Raw genomic sequence first — 20,039 nt, forward strand, 5'->3', positions numbered from 1 at the left:
TTATTTCATTTGAACAGAAAACAGTCTTTCAATGGTGATTTCCATTTAATACATAATCATAAAAGTTACAACAAGCTCTCTAAATAATTTATCAGCCAGAACCATAACAACACTTATAATTGTAATATAATTGTTTATGTTTTCTACTGGCTGACTTTCTTTGTCCTTAAAGGTCATTTCTAACAGTTGTCTTCATTGGTCAGGTTTCTCTCGCCCCCTCCTGTAGCGCAGCATTCGCCAGTCTCAAGTGTTCATTTAGGGAGACTTTCTCCAACTGGCTACGACCCTTCATGTCACTCAGCTCTACGTAGGCCTCTTTATAACGCTCAAAAGCTGCCTCCTTATCCTAAAGCAAGGGACAGGAGAAACATGGTAGACATGTCAGAGTAAAGCAGGAAAGGACTGGAAAGATAATTTAAATCAAAGTTGTAAATGTAGATAATGTGGCAGTGTATATTTGGATTTATTGACATACAGAGCAATTCAAAATGTGTGAAACATACCTTAGTAAGAGACTGGACTTCACTCTGTAGACAGCTGATTTCTTTCTTAAGATACTGCACCTCATTGTCTTTGGCTCTTAATAGCGTCTGAAAGACAAAATGTGAAATCTTATTATTAGCAGTATGTCTCTGGGAAACTATCCTCAAGTACTGAACTGTGCGATCAATTTATAAAATATGACACATAGTCACAGATGAATCTACCCATCAGGATGTAATGTTGTTAAAATTAGCTCTAACTTGATCAAATACAACAGTAAAATGATAAATATACATTAGTACATCAATAACAAAAAACCCAATAATAGAATATTTTACAACATAACAAATACTTTTACTGACACTTAAATTCCATTTTGCTGATAATACTTATTTAATAATGTTTATTTGTAATAGAGCTTTTTTACATTTATGTATAGCAACTTTTACTTAAGTAAAGAGTCTTCCACTGCTAGTGTGGTATTTAAGGAAATGTATCCATAAAAGCTTTCTGTGCACTAGTGATGTTGGTATTCTGCAACGTGCTCTGTAGTTCAGACACTAGATGGCAGTGTGTGCTGCGCTAGAAAGGGACCAACCACAGATGCACAACACAAATGAGGCCACTAGAAAAAAAAGAAAAGGGTGATAATGTTGCGACAGGGAGCCATTACTGAGGATACGAGGCTCATTCAGTGAAAATGGCCTGATCAATTTGTTTTATTAAATTAGGTTCAAAATCCCACTGCACATACGTCACATATGGCTCTCTGTCTCCCCAAACATTCATTCTTCAAGTTACTATTTCAGGTGCATGAAATGAAATTGCAGCTAGAGGTTTAGTGTTGTACATCATTACATAGGCTCTAATCTACAGACAATGAACTAATTACCATCAGTACCTCTACTTCCGAAGCAGTGCGCTCGGTGCTGCCAGTAGATACCACGTCTGACCTCTGTCCTGTGATGAAATAACGCATGCGGCTAATCTCTTCCGCCAGCTTGGCCTTAAGCTCCTGAAAAAAAAGAGAATGTTTGTCTTTCCTTGTATGAAGAACTTGTATGCTTAATTATGTTCAAGCTTGTCACATTTCCTTCTTGATTTAACCATATAAAATCAAAAAGACATGAATTTGATGGGGATTATCTTACATTCTGCATGTTATTATATTTAAACAGAATCAAATCAGATATCTTTATAAACCTGGTTCTCTCTCTTGAGCTGCCGCAGCTCCCTCTCTTTGCATCCCAGCTCAGTCTCTCTGCTCTTGCTGCTCTGCTCGGTGCGGCTCAGCTCCAGGCACTTCTGAGAGTAGCGTTCTGACAGAACATCTAACTCACTGTGCAAGACGTCCGCCTGGGGCCTGACACGCACAAACACACGAGTTATGGAGTAAATTATAACGCACTATCATGCAAGGGGTCACGGTTGAGTGTAGAACATCTTAAGCCTGCAGCGAGAGGCTGTGAGATGGAGAACACTGCCATCATGATAACAGGACGCCAGTAATAAACTTACATGTGCCCTCTGTATGAAGCGTCCACGTGTGCTGCTCCCCCAGACAACCTCCTGGCCTTTTCCACCTCTCTCTCCAGCTCCTCCCTGTGAGCTGCTCTCAGCGCCTCCATAGCTGTAATGATCCGTTACTTATTAATTAGGAACTTAACTGTCAGTGTTAAAAACAAGATATGATGATAGTATAGCATCAATAAACAACATGACTTTAAAAGACATAAATAAACAGAGATGGGCTTAAAGAAAGAAGCATGATGAGAGTATACAGTTCATATTCTATTATATATATATTACATTTGGAAAGTGCAGCTTGCTGTACATATTTCTGGCGGCTCTTGATTGTCTATAACACATCCTTGAAGGTAAAACCTCAAATTGGATTTTCAATGGTTGGCAAGGATCACTTAGAATATAGAAAGCTTTGTTTTTGCTATTTAAGTCGTAGTTCTCTTTTGTTTTTCTGTAAATTCCTTTTAATTTTATGACTAATATTCTCTGCAGTTTAGCTTTCTGACTTTAAAGTTTCCATATCACATGACCATGTTAACATATAAAACTTTCCACCAGATTATATATCATTATATTAAATACCATTTCCTATATATACTTATTGACTCCAAAACCAACTAACTTCCTAAGTAGATGGAACCTTTATACAACATATTGCTGCCACTGTGACAGAAACATATTTGTCTGTTTCTTGTTATTTCACAACACAAATATATCTCATTAAAACAAACTTTTCTTGTTAGAACATGATAAGTTATTATTATAAGAATCTTCCACATGTCATTAAAACTGCTGTAATCTTTGCATGTTTTTTTTTAAATATATATATTAATAGCATTTCTCTGAAGTTAAAGTCACAAATCCCAGATATTTAAAACCTCCACAGAGGCTCCTTTGATTGTAAAAGATTGCAGTTAATCAATCAGTGTCTTGCATATGAATAAAAGTGTTTTTATATATAAAGAAAACAGTAGCATTTGGACTGCTAGAAAGTGGATTGTGAGGTAAAGGTATAAGCAGTCATCTTGGCAAGAGTCACATCTTCTGATATGACAGTGTAAAGTATAGAAACAGTAGAGAATAGTTTGTGGTTCAAAATCTAAAATATACAGGAGAGAATGGTTAAAGTATTGAAAGCACCTAAGCAGAAAGTATCTTCTAAAATGAAACAAGCCCTTAACTTAGCAGGATTTGTATCACATTGTACCTCGTGACCGACCCGTTGCTCGATACCACGTTGTGTCTTACCTTTAGCAGCTGCTTGGCTCTCCTCCTGCAGCATCTTGTCTCTCTCTCCCTCCAGCTCCCTGATCTCCTGAGTGTGCTTCTCCTGCAGCTCCTGCAGTGCTTTCCGATGGGCTGCTTCCATGGCTTCCAGTTTGGCCCTACAGGGGGCCCCGGGGCTGCACGGGCTGTCCACCTCTATCCCCATGGCTGTGCGCTCCCTCTTAATGCTCTCCACTTGCTTTCGAAGAGAGAGGGCCTGGGAGATGGATTTGCAGATAGTGAAAGAAGAGATGGAGAGAAGTGGGGATCATGCTTATGGCTTCACTTCTGGAAATCAACGTGATGTTCTTGCACTGAAGACAGTGAATGTAATTTCTTTCTTACCTCCTTCTGAAGGGCTTCAGCTTTATTTGTTTGAATGGATTGGGCACTGTTTAAAGATGGAAGAGCCCCCTTTGAGCTTGATGTATCAGTTTGCGACCCGGTGACAGACTGTTCGGCCTCTCCGGGGCTCGATTGGTAAGTCTGAGGGCTAACAAGAGACTGGGATGGCTGTGGGGTGCTTGACTCATAAGCCTGGGTTCCAATGAGAGACTGCGCGCTCATGTCCCTAAACGACAGCCTCTCAAATTCTGTCCACTTCCTGTTGACCTCTGAGTCCATGGTTTCAATTACAGGCACAGGTATACTCCCCTTTTTCAGCTCCATTAAGTCCCACCTGCTTCCCATCTCACCGAAGTGGATCCCCTCCTCAAACCACTTGTTCCTCTCCTCCAATCGCTTGGCTTGCTCGCGGTCCCAGCCCTCCCCTTCTTCCCTCTGAGTGGCTGGAGACACGTCCGCGTCCAGATCCCTGTCTGCGGCCTGGTGCTGGTGGTCGGTCTGATGGGAGTTTGCAGCTGCGGTGGAGGAACTCGGAGGTTCAAAGCCGGAGTCCTTACAGGTGAACCGAGCAGGGGGTTGGCATGACGACGGTCTCCGGGAGAGGGGGTTCTTTTTCTCGCTGCCGGTGCCTGATTTGCTGAGAGCAGAATGAGGGAAAGACAGGAGGGTAGTGTTACACATCAGAAGAAAGATGATAGAGGGGCTTCACTGCAGACAGACCACCCAATCACTCACATCTGCATTTCTTCATGGTCTTCAGGAATTTTAAGGTCTTTGGAACATCTGTTGTTTTTTTTTTAATTAGATTCAAGATTTTAATATATTTTGCTTAATCATAACTTAATAACATGATAAACATCAGATGTTCATCATGTAGGATGTCCTGTTTGTAATTTGTACAAACTAATTATCATTAATTAATAATATCTTATGACAGATCAAATGATTGCAGGTTCTGTAAGAATCACCCCAAGTCGCAGTTTTATTTATTATTTTACAGTAATTATGAACAAAAGCTCCAGAATAGCTACTAAAAGGACCTTGAAGTAAAATTATTTTGTCAACAAGTGCAGTTGAACTTAAAAGCACATACACATATATATGTATGTATATATATGAGATGTACATGTATGTATATAAATGTATATATGTACATATATTGTACACACACTGTATATTAATTTATTGTATTGTTGAATACCTGGGCATATATTGGAGTAGAAAATAATAAAAATTATAAATTACAAAAAAATGGATTTATTTGGTGTAATTTCTTCTTTCATATAAATGTGTGTATATACGAAAGAAGAAATATATTGATTTTATTCCTGAAGCTATAAGACTCAACGTAACCAATCAGTTGAATCTGTGTACAGACTAATAAATGTGCATACACACTTTTTTATATATATAATTTTTCTTTTTAGTGTTGGACATCCACTGCCTTTAACTCTTCTATTATTTATCTTTTATTTATCTATTTTTTTATCTTTACATGAATATATTTTAATGTTTATATTGCTTCTATGTGTGTGATTAAATAGTTTGTCATGATTTTATGTTTCTATGTTAGCAAACTGAAATGAGATTGAACAGACGGTATTGACTGTATACAGTATTGCAATGTAGGCCATGTCAGACAAGTTAAGTCAGTTTGTTTTGCAGCTGGTTATAGTTTATAGCAGACTCTAAGACTCACTGTGTGTTGTTATGGATCGCCTGCTTTAGTAACTTCACCCAGTTCCGCCGTATTCTGGAGGTCATAGCAGAAAGAGTGAACACTGCCCTCTTTGTCTGGAGGAGATCAAAAGACAGAGCAAAGACACACACACACACACACACACACACACACACTGTTAAACAGGAAGCAGCCAAACATGTAATTGATGTGGAAATGAGGGAAGGAGGAGGTGAGGGGGGGGATGTCTTACTGTCCATCTGTCTGGTTGTACTGTACAACACAATGAGCAAAACACAAGTAGAGTAAATACACACTTGTATCTGCAGTCCATAGTTCTTCTCCACATCACAGTCGGACACGTTCACACAGGATGTCAGGTCGATCTCTCCGTCCAGATCGTCTGACTGCAACACAACAAGAAGAGCTTAAAGTTAGACAGGTTGTAACCAAAACACTACATCAAGGAAGAATGAAATAAAACTGATCAGAAATGTCTCCTTTTGTCATATATGGAGTCATATTTTACCTCCTCAGCCTCTGAGTCTCTGTAGTACCTCAACGAAGCATCAATCAGAACAAACCAGTGTTTCCTCCACTGAGAAAAAAGACACAGTAAGGATATTCAACATCAAATTAATTAGTGGTGCATGAATAAAACACATCTAATAGTATTATCACTACTAGTAAATGTGGACTCCTTCATGGATAGTTTATGGGTCGAGTCTCCTTCTTGGTGTTTTGTACTGAGATTGTGGTTGCAACAAGAATTAGAGCAGGAAATTCAAGTAATTGAATTAATTAGAATAAATATTACAAAATCTTCTTTTTTACCTTGCCATGTTCATCCAGTCTGGACATCCACCCCTTCAAGTCACAACATCTGCAATTAAAGTATTACGAGTAAGCATGAGAAGGCATTCTGTGGCGCTTTGCCTCGCACTTGTCTGTGAAACAAGCGGAAATGGGAACTGTCACTAGCACGCGAACAGCTTCTGTCTCTGCGAGATAACCACGTCATTGAGAGTAGAACAGAGAGGCAGACAAAGCATTAAAGCCTGTTAAAATAGGAAATATAATACAGAATGGGAACATAAAAAAGGAAGAGGTGTAGTTTTTATGACTGTGATCATTTTAGGGGGGCTGAGAAACAGGAAGAGAAAGAAGAATTGAGCTCAGAAGGACTTGATAGTAAACAGGTGCTGTTGGAGCATTTTAGCACAAAATACAGACAATACTTACGATGCATGATGGATGGTGTCCGGTGTTTATATTATGAGGGAGAAGGAAACAGAGAGAGATTGAGAAAGACAGAAAAAAAAGCATAATGTGAGGTGAAATGAGGAAGTCACAAATCATCATCAGGTCACATGATGGTCTTGTTACACTATGTGAGCGTCTCTGAACTACTACAAATGTTTGTGCAGTTGCATGTGATTCAATAAACGGAAATAACACATTTTGAATGTTTCCCTCTGTGATCATCCATCCCTCTCTGTTTGCTGGCTCAGCAGTTTTAAGCATGAAACAGCAGCGCTGAGACTGCAGGATACATCGACTTGAACCATCCTAGAATCTATTAATAAAGATGATAAATCAAATGAACATGCTGCCCTTAAACATGGAGTGCTAACTAATGGCTTTTTTGTGCAAGGTGCTTCTGTTAGAGGGGTGCCTGGGGTAAAAGAACTGAAATAAATATCAAGGAGCTGCTTTAGAATGAATGTATGAATGACCCATTTTCCTCCAAACACTCATGTGATTCATACAGATGCAGGAAGTCATGGGACTATGCTCACCTGTGTCTGCGGACGTTCAAGAGGAGCTCGCTCCTTCGCCTCTGAAGATCTTTGCTTCCTGCTTTGATTATCTGAACTCTTGGATAGAATGAACAGTCAGGATTACAAATTTAGTTGTACTTTATGGTAAAGGTGTCTGCCATAACTTAATTGTACCTGTGTGTGAAGAGATGCTGTTGACTGTCTTCGAGATGATCGTCCACTCTCAGAGTCCCGACATTTCTCTCGTCTGTCTCGGCCTCTCTCTCTGCCTCTTCCTCTCTCATCTGACTCCAGCCTTGAACTGTAGATGTCTATTTCCTCTTGATACCTTCAGAACCAAAAGTGAATAAAGCAAATAAAATCTTCGACACACAACATGAACTTGACACGCAAGGAATTTCTGAAAGGATAATAAACGAAACTAACCAAATAACTAATTAACTAACACACTATGAGACTGATTTTCATCCTTTTCATCTTATTGAACTTTGACATACCTCTGCTAAACAGCACGCTTCTTTCGTTTGGCCGTAACTGAAGCAATTACTTATGGTAAGAAAAAAAAAAAATCTTCAAAGTCTTTTGAGTCTTCTTTTTGTACTTGCTACACCACTTATCTCCCAGCCACCAAAGGAAGTGTTTAAAGAGACACGTACAGTAGGAATGCAGAATAAATGCAAACTTGTGGGACTTCTGTCATGACTATCCATGAATCCACTATATCATACAGTCCCATATACGCTTCTACCAACCTGTGTGTCCAGGTAAAAATTAAGTATATTAAAATATGCTTGAAATATACTGATGACATATCAATGAGTACATTATTAGATCTGGTGCCAATTCTAAATATATAAAATATATATTATTCCTCAAGATGTACATCAGTGTACTTGAAATACTAATAAGCAATACAACTTCAAGTGTTTCAGTGTATTTTTAATTGCATTAATTGTATATCACCAGTATATTAAGTACATTATTAGTACATCAAAAATAGCACACTTTAAGAACATTAATCATGAGTGCAGTATAGAGTACTGAGTATACTTAAATTAAAGGCGCTTCAGTTTACTTTTTTTTACCTGGGTGTCCTGAGCCTCTGGTCCCTGCATGGGCTGGGACTCTGGTTCCGCCTCCTCATTGTTGGGAACTCTTCTTCTGACTCCAGCTGGATTTTTGGAATATCAGCCAGCATTATGTAGTCCTCCATCGTCATCACCACCTCAGAAACAGAAAGTTTTACCAGCATTAACACATAAACCTCAGTGTATTTGTTAATATACTCAGGTTGGCTCTGCCTTTCTGTTATAAGGTTTTGTTTGATTGGATCAATTTATCACCACACATTAAAGGATAGGTACACAGTTTTTCAAGACTGTCTTAAAACAACAGTCACGTGTCCATATGAACATTGAAAGAGGTTTTCCTCGCTGTAATCATTCCTCCTGTTCATACTGGCTGTTAAAATGTGTGACCACACAGTCATTTTGTGTAAAAATGCATTTAAAAGTTTACATGAAGCTTATATGAGACTTTAGCAGTCCGAGTTAGTCATATAAGGTGGATATCTGCCACATTCACAGGCTTTTTAGCATCAAATGTCATCTTTGAGTTTCCTCAGACAGTGTTTTTCTGTTGAGCTGCGGTGGAAGTATAGTAACAAAAAAGGGACTTTTTTGACTCAAAATTCATTAATTTTGAAAGATATTGACTTGACTTGACTAATTTGAATGACTGTAACTGCATATTAGTTTCAAATAAACTTTTAAATACATTTTTTGCACAGGAGGAGGACTGTGGATTGTGGATTTTGGCCCCATCACTTTGCATTGAAAGTGCATTATGAAGGGATCTTCTAATGGCCAGTATAAACAGGAGGAAACATGTGTCAGTGTTCATTTGGGCATCTGACTATTATTTTAGGTCAGACTTCAAAAAATGTGAACCTGTCCTTTAAAGGGAAACAGAAGGGAGAACTGTATGTAAAGCGGTTAAGTTGGGGTGATATATGGATTGGGTAATATGCTAAAAATAATCATGTTTTATGTTGTTATCAGCTGAAAATTATTGATTTTATTGTTGCTTTTATTTATGATTTATCATGTTTTTTTCTTGTGTTTTTTCCTGTAGTTTGTAAAATGTAAAAACTTTATAGGACCCTCTTGAAAACAAGATGATGCACCTCAAAGGGCCTATCCTGCAAACAATTAATTTGTTAAAATGATTATATAATATTCTTAGTTGTCTCATTTACCTCCTCCACTTCCACTGTATCCTTCCTGGGTTCAGAGATCAGCAGGGCCTCCATCCCTCGCCTTATGTTGCTCCTGCTTCTGTCACCGATGACTCGAACATTTCCCTCATTGCCCTTATCAGTTTCTGTGATTGCAACATGGGACAGTGAACCACCAAGCACCTGAGAGTCTGCACCCTGTCTCGATGTGGAGGAACCACATGAAGGTGGGAGGCTGAGTATGGAGTGTGAGGACCCCTTCCAGGAGGCTTGAGAAGGGCTGAGTCTGCTGTCTCTGGAGCAGAGCTCCCTCTGTGGGGTGTGGCTGTGTGTACCGTAGCCATCCCTAGATGGTGATACCTCACGGCTGTTGTGTGAACGAGTGTTGACTGAGCTGTTGACAGCTGTTCTAGTTCGAGGAGATGCTTGAGATCCCTTGTATGAGTTCTGCTGAATGGCTGAGGAGACACGGCGGGAGATAGACTCCAGGTTCCTATACAGCTTCTCAGAGTCCAAACTGTGTTTGTTTGAAGCTTGTGATGGACTCCCTGACTCTCGGCTGCATCCCTTTTGTGCTTCATATTCACCATTCTGTAAATGGAGGGAATCTGTGCGCTTGTGAGAAGGAGTGACTCTAGAGGGTGAGGCAGCCTGAGAGCCAATAGATCCTCTCCTGCGAGACGGACTGGATCTGCCTGATGTACGCCGAGAAGGACCGTGTGATGCAAAGTGAGAGGAGCCATGAGATGAGACGTGAGATCGAGTCTGACTCCTGGAGAGGGAGCTCCTTCTCTGGTGTCTCAAAGGAGATTCAGTTAACTTGTATCGGTCAGGGCTCACAGAGCTGTGACGTGTTGGAGAATTCATCTGAGAGTCAGTTCCTCGTCTGAAGTTGGAGTGGTACGTGTACCTCTGTGGGGATTCACTTCTCCAACTTTCCAGCATATATGTCTCTAGGTTTCTCCGTTGTGAGGGTACACCAAGGTTGACGTTCCTGTAGGGGACAGTGGCTTTGGGCTCCGGAACATAATTGCTGGGGAGGGGATGCCCCCTTTCATAGTAACGATATTGCCGTTTATTGATTTCCTGACGCTCACCATCAGCCCTTCTGTCAGGAGAGAGGTAGCTGCTCTCCTGTTCTCTGTCTCTTCTGGACTCTGAAAATCAAACAAGCCTGTGATTATTCCAAAACCTGTCACAAACACAAACATCATGAATGACTTTCTCTGCTTTGCTTTTATGTGACAGATTGGAAGTTTAAAGTTTTAGGGTGCAGTGTTTATCAGTGACTGACCTGATGCCCGGCGGGACTGGTTTCTGCCCCTCCTCTCATCCATCCAGGAGCTTTCAGTGCCACGGTGAGGAGAAGGGTCCAACCGGGTCATATCTCTTTGGTGACTCTCTGCGCTGAGGGATCTACTCCTCTCTGGACAGTCCCACTGATTTGGAGAGCTGAAGGAGGAAGTACACAGCCGGTTGTCAGACATATAGGTGAGGGGGCTGATCAATTGTGAAATACTGTACATTTACTGAACAGCCAGAAGGCCCGAGATGGTTATAGAGTATTTAAAAATGGATTTGATGTGATGATAAAGATCCATCCATCTATTTTCCGCCACTTATCCGGGACCGGGTCAGGCTGGCATCAGACTGAGTAAAGAAACCCAGACATCCTTCACCCCAGCAACACCCTCCAGCTCCTCCTGGGGGATCCCAAGGCATTCCCAGGCCAGAGGAGATATGTAGTCCCTCCAGCATATTCTGGGTCTGTCCCAGGGTCTCCTACCAGTTAGATGTGCCTGGTACACCTCTAGAGGGAGTCGTACAGGAGGCATCCTTACCAGATGCCCAAACCACCTCAGCTGGCTCCTTTCGATGCGAATGAGTGGTGGCTCTACTCCAAGCTCCCCCCAAATGTCCAAGCTCCTCACCCTATCTCTAACGCTGAGCCCAGACACTCTCCGGAGGAAACTCATTCCCAAAGCTTGTGACCTAGGCTGAAGGTTGGGACATAGACTGAAAGGTAAGTTGAGAGCTTTGCCTTCACAATGGTCAAGTACAACACCCACATTACTGCTGATGCTTCACTGATCCACCTGTCAACCTCATGTCCTCAACCTCATACCTTCACTTGTGAACAAGACACCAAGATATTTGAATTCCTCCAGTTGGGACAGCAACTCACTCCCAACCCAGAGGGAGCAGTCCACCTTTTTCCGGCAGAGCGCCATGTCCTTAGATTTGGACATGCTGACTCTCATCTCAGCTGCTTCACATTTGGCTGCAAACCATCCCAGTGCCTGCTGGAGGTCACGGTGTGTTGAGGCCAACAGAACCGCATCATCTGCAAAAAGCAGAGAAGCAATCTGACTACCTCAGAGATCACTGCCAGGGATATGAATGAGGCTTCCCCCAAGTCATCCAACTCTGCTTCCTCCATAGAGGGCATGTTGGCGGGTTTAGAAGATCCTCAAAGTGTTCCTTCCACCATCTGACAATGTCCCCAGTCAAGGTCAGCAGCCCTCCACCCCTGCTGAAAACAGCCTGGGCTAAACCCTGCTTCCCCTTCCTGAGTCACCTGACGGTTTGCCAGAACTTCTCTGAGGCCAACTGGAGGTCCTTCTCCAAGGCCTCCCTGAACTCCTCCCACACCCGGGTTTTTGCTTCAGCAACCACCTGAGCTGCTTCCCTTTTGGCCCTTCAATACCCATCTGCTGCTTCAGGAGACCCCTGGGCCAGCCATATCTGAAAGGCCTCCCTGGTGTCCACCAGCAAAGAAGGAGGCTGTTGGGTTACCACCCCGATGAACAGAATTTTTTAATTTTAAAGCTGTACAAGGCTCTGATGATGGTCTATGTGACTGAAAGCACAGACAAAAAATTGGGAGTTTGCAATGGAGATAAGTGTGCAGATGTTTTGATCTTTTTTCAAACCATTTTCTGTACAAATGCACCCAGTCTGATCTTAATAAAAAGCAGGGCTGCAACAGGAAACAGCACAATGGTAATCCATTAGATTTCTCTATTTTTCCAAATAAAATTTACAGGTGAAATGCAAACTACCACCTAAACACCAGTGAGTGAGTGCTGCATCAATGCAAAGCTGGCGTTGCCACATTTAGATCTTTTGTCCCTCTTGTGCTTTTGTCATCCTTTGATATGAAGCATCATGAACCAAACCAGCTTTATTGTTAGACATGAGCCTAATGTGTGCAGATTGCAGTCAGCTCAGGATTTCTGGGTATGGAAATGAGAAAAATCTAAAAATGTACCTCTTGTATTTGTGGCTGTCATAGAACATGTCTCCCAGTGCAGTGGTGTGACTCACTGACATATTTTTAATAGTTTTTGGTCAACAAAGGGGGTCTACGGCACAGAGGAATATGATATATCAGGCTTTGGATACACACACAATACTTTTCAGTAGGATCAGTTGATGTTAGTTTGGATCTGCACATGAGATTTGTTGACAATAAGAAAAATATAGAAAAAGAGCCAGCCTTATCCTGTATCCTTATCCTTATCCCAATCCTTGTCCACTGATGAATCTAAGTCCAATAGTCACTCTCCTTTTAGCTCTGTTTCTGGTCTCTGCCAACTCCTGAGGGAAATATCTGGTGCCTTAGCTGCTAAATGCTTCATCATGTTCACCAGCTAGTTGCTAACTTTGATGCTGGGAAGGTTAGATAGCATAAAATCCAGAGCTTTTTTGCTGAAATCAGCCGCCTGGTATGAGTTGAAATAAGTTGATGGAAGCACTGAGACTGAACATAAAGTTTTGAGCTTTAAACAATGAACTAAAAGAAGCTAAAATGCTCCATAGCTTTCACAAACACACACACTTTTCACAAAGTAAGACATTAATGCCTTTTTAGAACATTTTCTACTGCAAATTACTTGTGATGTACAATCAAACTAAGTTATGTCCTTGAAAGCCAACGTTAAGCAGCTCAGTCAGTGATTCTCAGACAAACAGGCGTCTCTTTCTGTGTGAACGTGTGATGTTTCATGGTAAATAGTCTATGTGCTCACTGCTCAGAGAGCCTGTTCTTGGTAAGTGTTTCTGAAATCAAGCTACAGGATACAGTCACCTGGATTGTATGTCAGTGTCACAGATATCAAGTTCCCACTCAGGACTCAGACTGTGGACCAGACTCCACTCGTAGGTCCAACCACCGCTGACGTCATCACTGCTGCTGCTGGCACTTGTGGTCACCTCGGACAGGGAGCAATCATCATCATCATCAGCTTCCTGGTTTTTGGAGCACAGGAACACAGTTTTAAGCATTTTGATCATCTCTGAGTATTTTAAACAATTTAATGAAATTAGATCAAATCTAAAGAGTCACAGTTGTCAATTTGATAACAGAGATAGTTGCAGCAGAGTTTGATTTGATTGTTTCTGTAAATTATATATGTACATTTAGATTTTTATTATCCTTTTATCAAATAGCATATTTTGATATAATCACATTTAAGTTTTATATGATACAGCCACAGAATCACACGCCAACAAAAGCATAACACTGCAACTACTTTACATCTGCTGTATTTCATTTTATGTATTTTAAAGGAAACACAAGACAAAACAACTCAATTATACCCGTAGACACTAATATATATCCGACCAAACAATGAGGCGTATTTCACTTACTGTGACGACTCGCCGTCCTTCTGCTGTCAAGGCTTTCAGTTGCTCTCCTGCTTCTCTCCATTCGTTCAGCTAAGCCAATATATTTAGACTGCACAGGACGTAACTCAAGCTAGTCTCTGGTCATGCTCATCATTATTTCATTGCTCTAGTGCTTTTGCATTACCAGAACCGCCTACTCAACTTCGTTCTCATCTTTATCTTGATCCCTTCTTCAGTTCGACTTCTCATTACCAGACGGACGACAGAAGTTTTTACTTGATTTAAATGTTGATCTCTTGACTGTATGCAGATTTAAAGACATTAAAGTCTCATCTTTTGTTTTCAGATAATAAATTCAACATTTCAGTACTAGCTGCAATAAAGAACAAGCGTTTCTCAATGATAAAGTATAGTTTAAGTCAAGTGGGCCAGTGTTGTCTGAGGGTACGTGTTTGCACATGTCATATGAGTGTATCAGATTACAGGCCATTCCCCGAGGACTGTAATGAGCTTTCATTAATTAATGATACAGAATCAAATGCCACCTTGTTGTTTTATTCTTCTACCACCTCCACAGTAGTTTCACTTGGTGATTGTATTGTATGTTGACATCATCAATTCAGTGTGGTTTAGTTTTATTAGACGTGTTGTATTCAGTGGTCACAAAGTCATCATGAAACCACTTGACCTTTTATTTTATAATGTTAACAGTTTTTGACCTCAATATGTGATGTGTAATTCTGACGTTAAACTACATACACTGGGAACATAACTAGACTCTGCTGATCATGAGCATCAGGAAAACAAATATTGAAGTTAATGGGATCTGGGATCGTATTTATCAAACTGTTAAAATTATTGCAAACTTAAAGGAATAGGTCAACATTTTGGGAAATGTACTTATCTGCATTCTTGCAAGAAAAGAAGAAAGAAAAGATAGATGCCCGATCATATCTGTACGCTAAATATGAAGCCACAGCCAGCAGCCAGATATCTTTGCTGGTTGAACCTGGCTCAACGTGACGTCATCCGGTGACAAATCAAATACGTCCAAGCACACATTCCTGGTAGATTACTTTGTAACATGAACAATGTATTTCTACATTTCAGCAACATCTTAGTTTGCTAATTTCCAGAGGATTAACTTACCAGAGTTGTAAACTTCTGTGTTTTGGTCTCTGATAACAAATTTTTACTTGTTTTTTGTTCCTGGGTAGTAAGTGTTATTTACTAATTGCTTATGCCTAAAATGTATGGAAAATAGCCATTAATCCCTTAAAACAACATATGAATAACCGGATAGGAAGATGGCAGACTATATTTGGGGGTTTACAGTACAATCGTAAATCTGGAAAAACTACTCACTTCTAAATCTTTTGTCATCACTTTTGTATAATTTTAACATAAACACTCGTTAATTTTGATTCATGTTGTTTTTTCTGACTTTATGTGAATGAAAATGTGCAAATTCACCCATTTCCCCATTAGAAAAAAGGTAAGTTTCAAAATATCACTGTCCTGGTCACAAAGACAAAGGAAATAAGAGCCATTTTCTGTACTTTTTAGGCATAAACAATTAGTAAATAACACTCACTACTCAGGAACAAAAATTGTGTTAAATAGTGTAAGCATTCAAACTCATTGATCTATTACTCACACCGGGTATCCTGTATCATATTTCATGTATCACAGCTACCCAAAGCAGCTCACCACCACCCTTGCATTGGTTTAACGTTGATTAGCTTAGCTTAGCACAAAGACTGGAGACAGGTGGACACAGCTGGCCTCGCGCTACAGCTGAACACGTGATATCTGGAGTCTCTGCTGGTCACCTGACAGCCTCACGGTGACGACAAAACTTCAGGAAGTCACTGCTCCTGGCCAATAAGTGGTGTGGCACAACTATGTGTCGTCTTCACAAATTAATTGGATATTTCCAAAAATGTTGAACGATTCTTTAAAACAATATATTATTATTTGTAAATAAAATTACTCGACTTGTTGCTGAGTGTGAGCATCAGAAAAGCCTGGAATTTATATGGAATATGTTTTTAAAAAAAATATTTTTATGCTGCCTTATTGCTACAAAACAAGTTTCCTCTTGTGGGACGATAAGTTAAAGATCTGAAGAATACTGAATTGTTCAGATTATTTCACCGAACAATTGAACATTACATACTTGTGAACCGTCCTGTTGTGAGCTGCTGAGGTGCATGTGAGCCGGACGCAGGCAGGAGCTGCAGCGGGAAGAGTCGAAGGTGTTGGGTTGAAACCGGCGGCAGTAATAATCCTCAACAGGAGGAGCCATGATGATCCTGCTGAATCTCCCCCGTCATCTGTAGTGTTCAGCACTACAGCATTAAAATAGCCTTTGATTGATTGATTTTCAATAGAAGTGGTGGGGTCTTATTTCCCAGGAGGCTCTTGGTGGGCTCTAGAAACAGTTCATTAACATAATATGAATAACAACTATCAACTAATAAGAATCCAAAACTATCCTAAATGTATTAGTTTGGATTATGCAGGCTCTATGGGATTAAAGGTTAACTCTCTGGATTTCTATATTTGAATTGCATATAAACAGAACACAATATGTGTTTAAAACATTTTTTTTTTGCTGTTACCATAAATAGAATTCAGTGAGTCATGTCCACATGTAATGTAAAGTTTGTGAGCACAGCCAATGATATCCTGTTGACTGAAACAGACACCACTATTGATGGGATACATTTACACCTCTGAGCAGAAAATTGTGACAGTTTATGGTGTCACCATTACATAGAGAGAAGCCTCCAGCGTAACATATCTATGTCATGTTTCACGTAGAAATATCTAAAACAAAGTCACAAGACAATCTACCTCATTAACGTGTCCCACAGTCTTCAAACAGTTAAATCCTTCATTGAAAGCTCAGTTTCTTCTCGTCAGGATGGAGGTGGTCTGATGGATCATACAAGTTATACTGGCTGGGGGTCTTTTATCAGAAAACAAACATTCATTGGTTCTCACATGGGTCCAATATGGTGACTGCATCCTATCAAATATCATCATCTTTAGAAAGTGAAACGTAGCACTGACTCCTCTTGACAGATGTCTTATGGACGGTGGTGAGCTTGCCACACAGATGGTTGCCCTGACGATGAATCCCTGTAGAGGAAGACATGAAAGAAGTGTTAACTTAAACTATGTTGATATTTACATTTCTATGAGACTCGTATAAATGAGTATAGTAGTCAGAGGCTGTATGCTGGTAGCACTTTACATCACAGCTCTGTAACGACAAAGTAATAAACAAGCAGTACTGAGATCTTTTACTTAAGTTAAAGTACAACAATGAAAAAATACATACATAAGTCCTGTAAGCAAAATTTTACTTAAGTAAAAGAACATAATTGGCAGAAAAATATACCCAAAGTAAAAGCACTTAATATGCAAAGTGGCCCCATTTATAGTGTTATATTTATCATATATACATATACATTTGTCTGTCGTCAAGGTAGAGCTAATTTTAACATCTTATACTATTGGGTAGTCTAATCTATAGCAATGCATATTTTGTAAACTGTTCATATGTTTAACAAAGGTTGCTTAAATTAAATTTAAAATTTTTAAATTTAAATTTAAATTTAAACTTTTGGGAGCCTGAAAAACTTTCCACTACATGCACCTTGACCTTACTGGTTTTGTATGTACCCAGTATGCGTTTCTTTGCGTATAATACTGGAGTAATACCATGGTAGGTAACAGAAGGGTCAATACTTTATTGTCATTTCAACATAATTGATAGGAACTTGGTTTGGTGAGCTCACACAAAATGACAAAAACGTCATATCACAATAAATACATAAATAATTATAATAGTACCACAAATCAGTTAAGATGTAGATCCTTGTATACAAGACTTAAAATATATAATATATAATATATAAGACTTTAAAGTGTCTTATAGCACATTATGATAAGTGAATTAAGGCCATAAACGGCCTCTAGGTAAGTGCTGCTGCAGAACCTGGATGTCCTGGTTCTGATGCCGTTCAGTCTCTTAAAAGAGGAGGAAATTAACGCTCCATAATATCTTGATGATAACGATGAGGATGTTGGTAATACTGGAGTTTCATTTCAACTAAAGAATAATAGTGTGTAAAAGCATCAAAATGAGTAACAACAGGCTAATCTGCTCACATAATAAGTTATGTTGAGGTAATATTCTCTCAGTAATAATATCAGTGTGAAATCTTTACCATTAGATGGTAGTATTGGGGTTAACGGTCTGTTGGTGATCCAAACATTACAATCTTAGGCAGTTCAGCCAAACGCTGATCAAACACACTGAACTTAATTTTGAGTTCTAGTAGAGATACCGAAGTTTCCAAAGATACCAAACTATATATATACTACTATGCGTATAATAGTAATGTTTAAAATTATGCACAAGACGTCCAGAATTTAAATTATTTTAATCTGATGGTTATTGAGTCTTGGTTTGAATATTTCAGTTTGTATAAACATCATCAATCATGTCACTTCAGTGAAGAGCTGGAACAAACCCATATATATGACACAGTCTGGAATTATATGGTTTTAATAATCTTGAAGTTGGGGTAATGGGGAAATAGAGTTGTAATAATAGGATGATATGCTAACAGTAATTAGATTATATTAGTTGTATGTTGTTATCACAGAGCTGTAATGTTCAATGTCATGTTCAGCTCTATACTTTGTTTTTCTGTTTCAAACTCCTGTGAACGAGTCGACTGTGTCTCTGAAAGCTGTTGGCACAGCCACAAGAGGGGGCCTTTTGTCTCAACAGAGCGAGAGTGTGTGTGCAAACTTACATACTTACACACACATACACACACACACACACACACACACTGAGGACAAACATGCACATTTGAATGCTCACATTCAGTCTTTGTCCTTCTGCACACACACAAACATCGACTTGCACAAAAACAACCGTGCACCATCTGCGTGACGATCCCACTCTGCTCATCAAGCCTCCACAGAGATGCTGTGTATTTATAAGTGTTCTTTACTCTGCAGCTTGTTTCTAAATGATTGGTGAGAACTGAGAGCTCAGGTCCAGTTTACTGAGTGATCCTGCTGCTGTGGAAATGTAGAACATGTCAGAGGTTTGTGATGATTAATTGTGGTTTTAAAGCCTACATTTTTTTTCACACAACACAATCAAGTAAGCCTCCAAGACGCAGGAGTATAATGAAACATTTTTGGCAAGTAAAATGACAATTAAACAGAGATATTTTTGTCTTGTGCTGTGTGTCACATGCAGACTGTAGCTATATTCAGCTGCGCTGGCAACGGTAACAAGAGAGTGGAGCCGGTATCCATGGAAATGCAGTCGGAAAAGTTCATCTCACACAACTTAAACCTAACAGAAAACAATTTCATCAGTGTTTCAAAGTTACTTTATGTTCATAACTGTGATATAAGAACATTGTTTGTTGTGGATTTTTTTCATTGCAAAATAGACTTCAACTCTCTCATAGATTTCCCTTATTTTTCAAAATCAAATTTTCCACTTTAAAGTTGCTCTAATAAATATTTTTCTATCAACAATGGAATAAATGACCATGTGTGATGTAGTGAAGAACCCGGAGATTTATCACCAGACTCGGCTGTTCCACTCGGCTCTACAGAGAGTTTCAGTGTCTTCCAGCTCATTGTTTGATTTCTCATCAATCTAATTTCCAGCTGCAGACGGCAGCTGTTTTCAATGACAATTAAAACTCTAACAGGACTTTTCCACAGAAGACATTTTGACACAACAGTAGGAAAAGCACAGGTGTAAATAATAACATTAATGATGACCCAGTTCCATTTAGCTGTTATTAGTAATGCCTGTGGATGTTTTCCTACAATGATGAGTCATGTATCTGCTGTGAAAAAGGCCTATAAACCCACTGTCTACGAACTGTCCAGCACCAAACTACAAAGCGACAAGCTGGTGAACAAAGTGGAGCACTTAGCAGATAAAGAGACAGATTTTTCTCAGGCGCTGGTGGAGACCAAAAACAGAGTTAAAAAGACAGTGAATATTGGACTTACATTCATCAGGTGGACACAGACACGA

The 20,039-nt window shown here is 39.7% G+C and overlaps 1 protein-coding gene across 1 annotated transcript; it reads right to left on the reverse strand.

Annotated features, from left to right (window-relative positions):
• Window positions 1-50: 50 nt before the first annotated feature.
• LOC137174049 (myosin phosphatase Rho-interacting protein-like) lies at window positions 51-16,269 on the reverse strand. The gene is made up of 18 exons (XM_067579053.1): window positions 16,125-16,269; window positions 13,404-13,564; window positions 10,608-10,765; window positions 9,335-10,470; window positions 8,163-8,302; window positions 7,252-7,405; window positions 7,096-7,173; window positions 6,131-6,163; window positions 5,826-5,894; window positions 5,614-5,703; window positions 5,318-5,412; window positions 3,619-4,255; window positions 3,256-3,490; window positions 2,002-2,113; window positions 1,687-1,846; window positions 1,385-1,498; window positions 504-590; window positions 51-346 (listed from the first exon to the last, which is right to left on the reverse strand). The coding sequence occupies exons 1-18, from the start codon at window positions 16,251-16,253 to the stop codon at window positions 200-202; spliced, it is 3,735 nt and encodes a 1,244-aa protein (XP_067435154.1). The 5' UTR covers window positions 16,254-16,269; the 3' UTR covers window positions 51-199.
• Window positions 16,270-20,039: the final 3,770 nt, after the last annotated feature.

This window comes from Thunnus thynnus, chromosome 3, assembly GCF_963924715.1.
Source record: "Thunnus thynnus chromosome 3, fThuThy2.1, whole genome shotgun sequence".
Classification (NCBI taxonomy): Eukaryota; Metazoa; Chordata; class Actinopteri; order Scombriformes; family Scombridae; genus Thunnus; species Thunnus thynnus.

Coding starts and splice junctions, on each gene's coding strand:
- LOC137174049 (XM_067579053.1), bottom strand. CDS start 16,253: ATGGCTCCTCCTGTTGAGGATTATTACTGCCGCCGGTTTCAACCCAAC. Junction 10,766..13,403: donor GACACTGACATACAATCCAG/GTGACTGTATCC, acceptor TTCCTCCTTCAG/CTCTCCAAATCAGTGGGACT. Junction 347..503: donor AAGTCCAGTCTCTTACTAAG/GTATGTTTCACA, acceptor CCCTTGCTTTAG/GATAAGGAGGCAGCTTTTGA.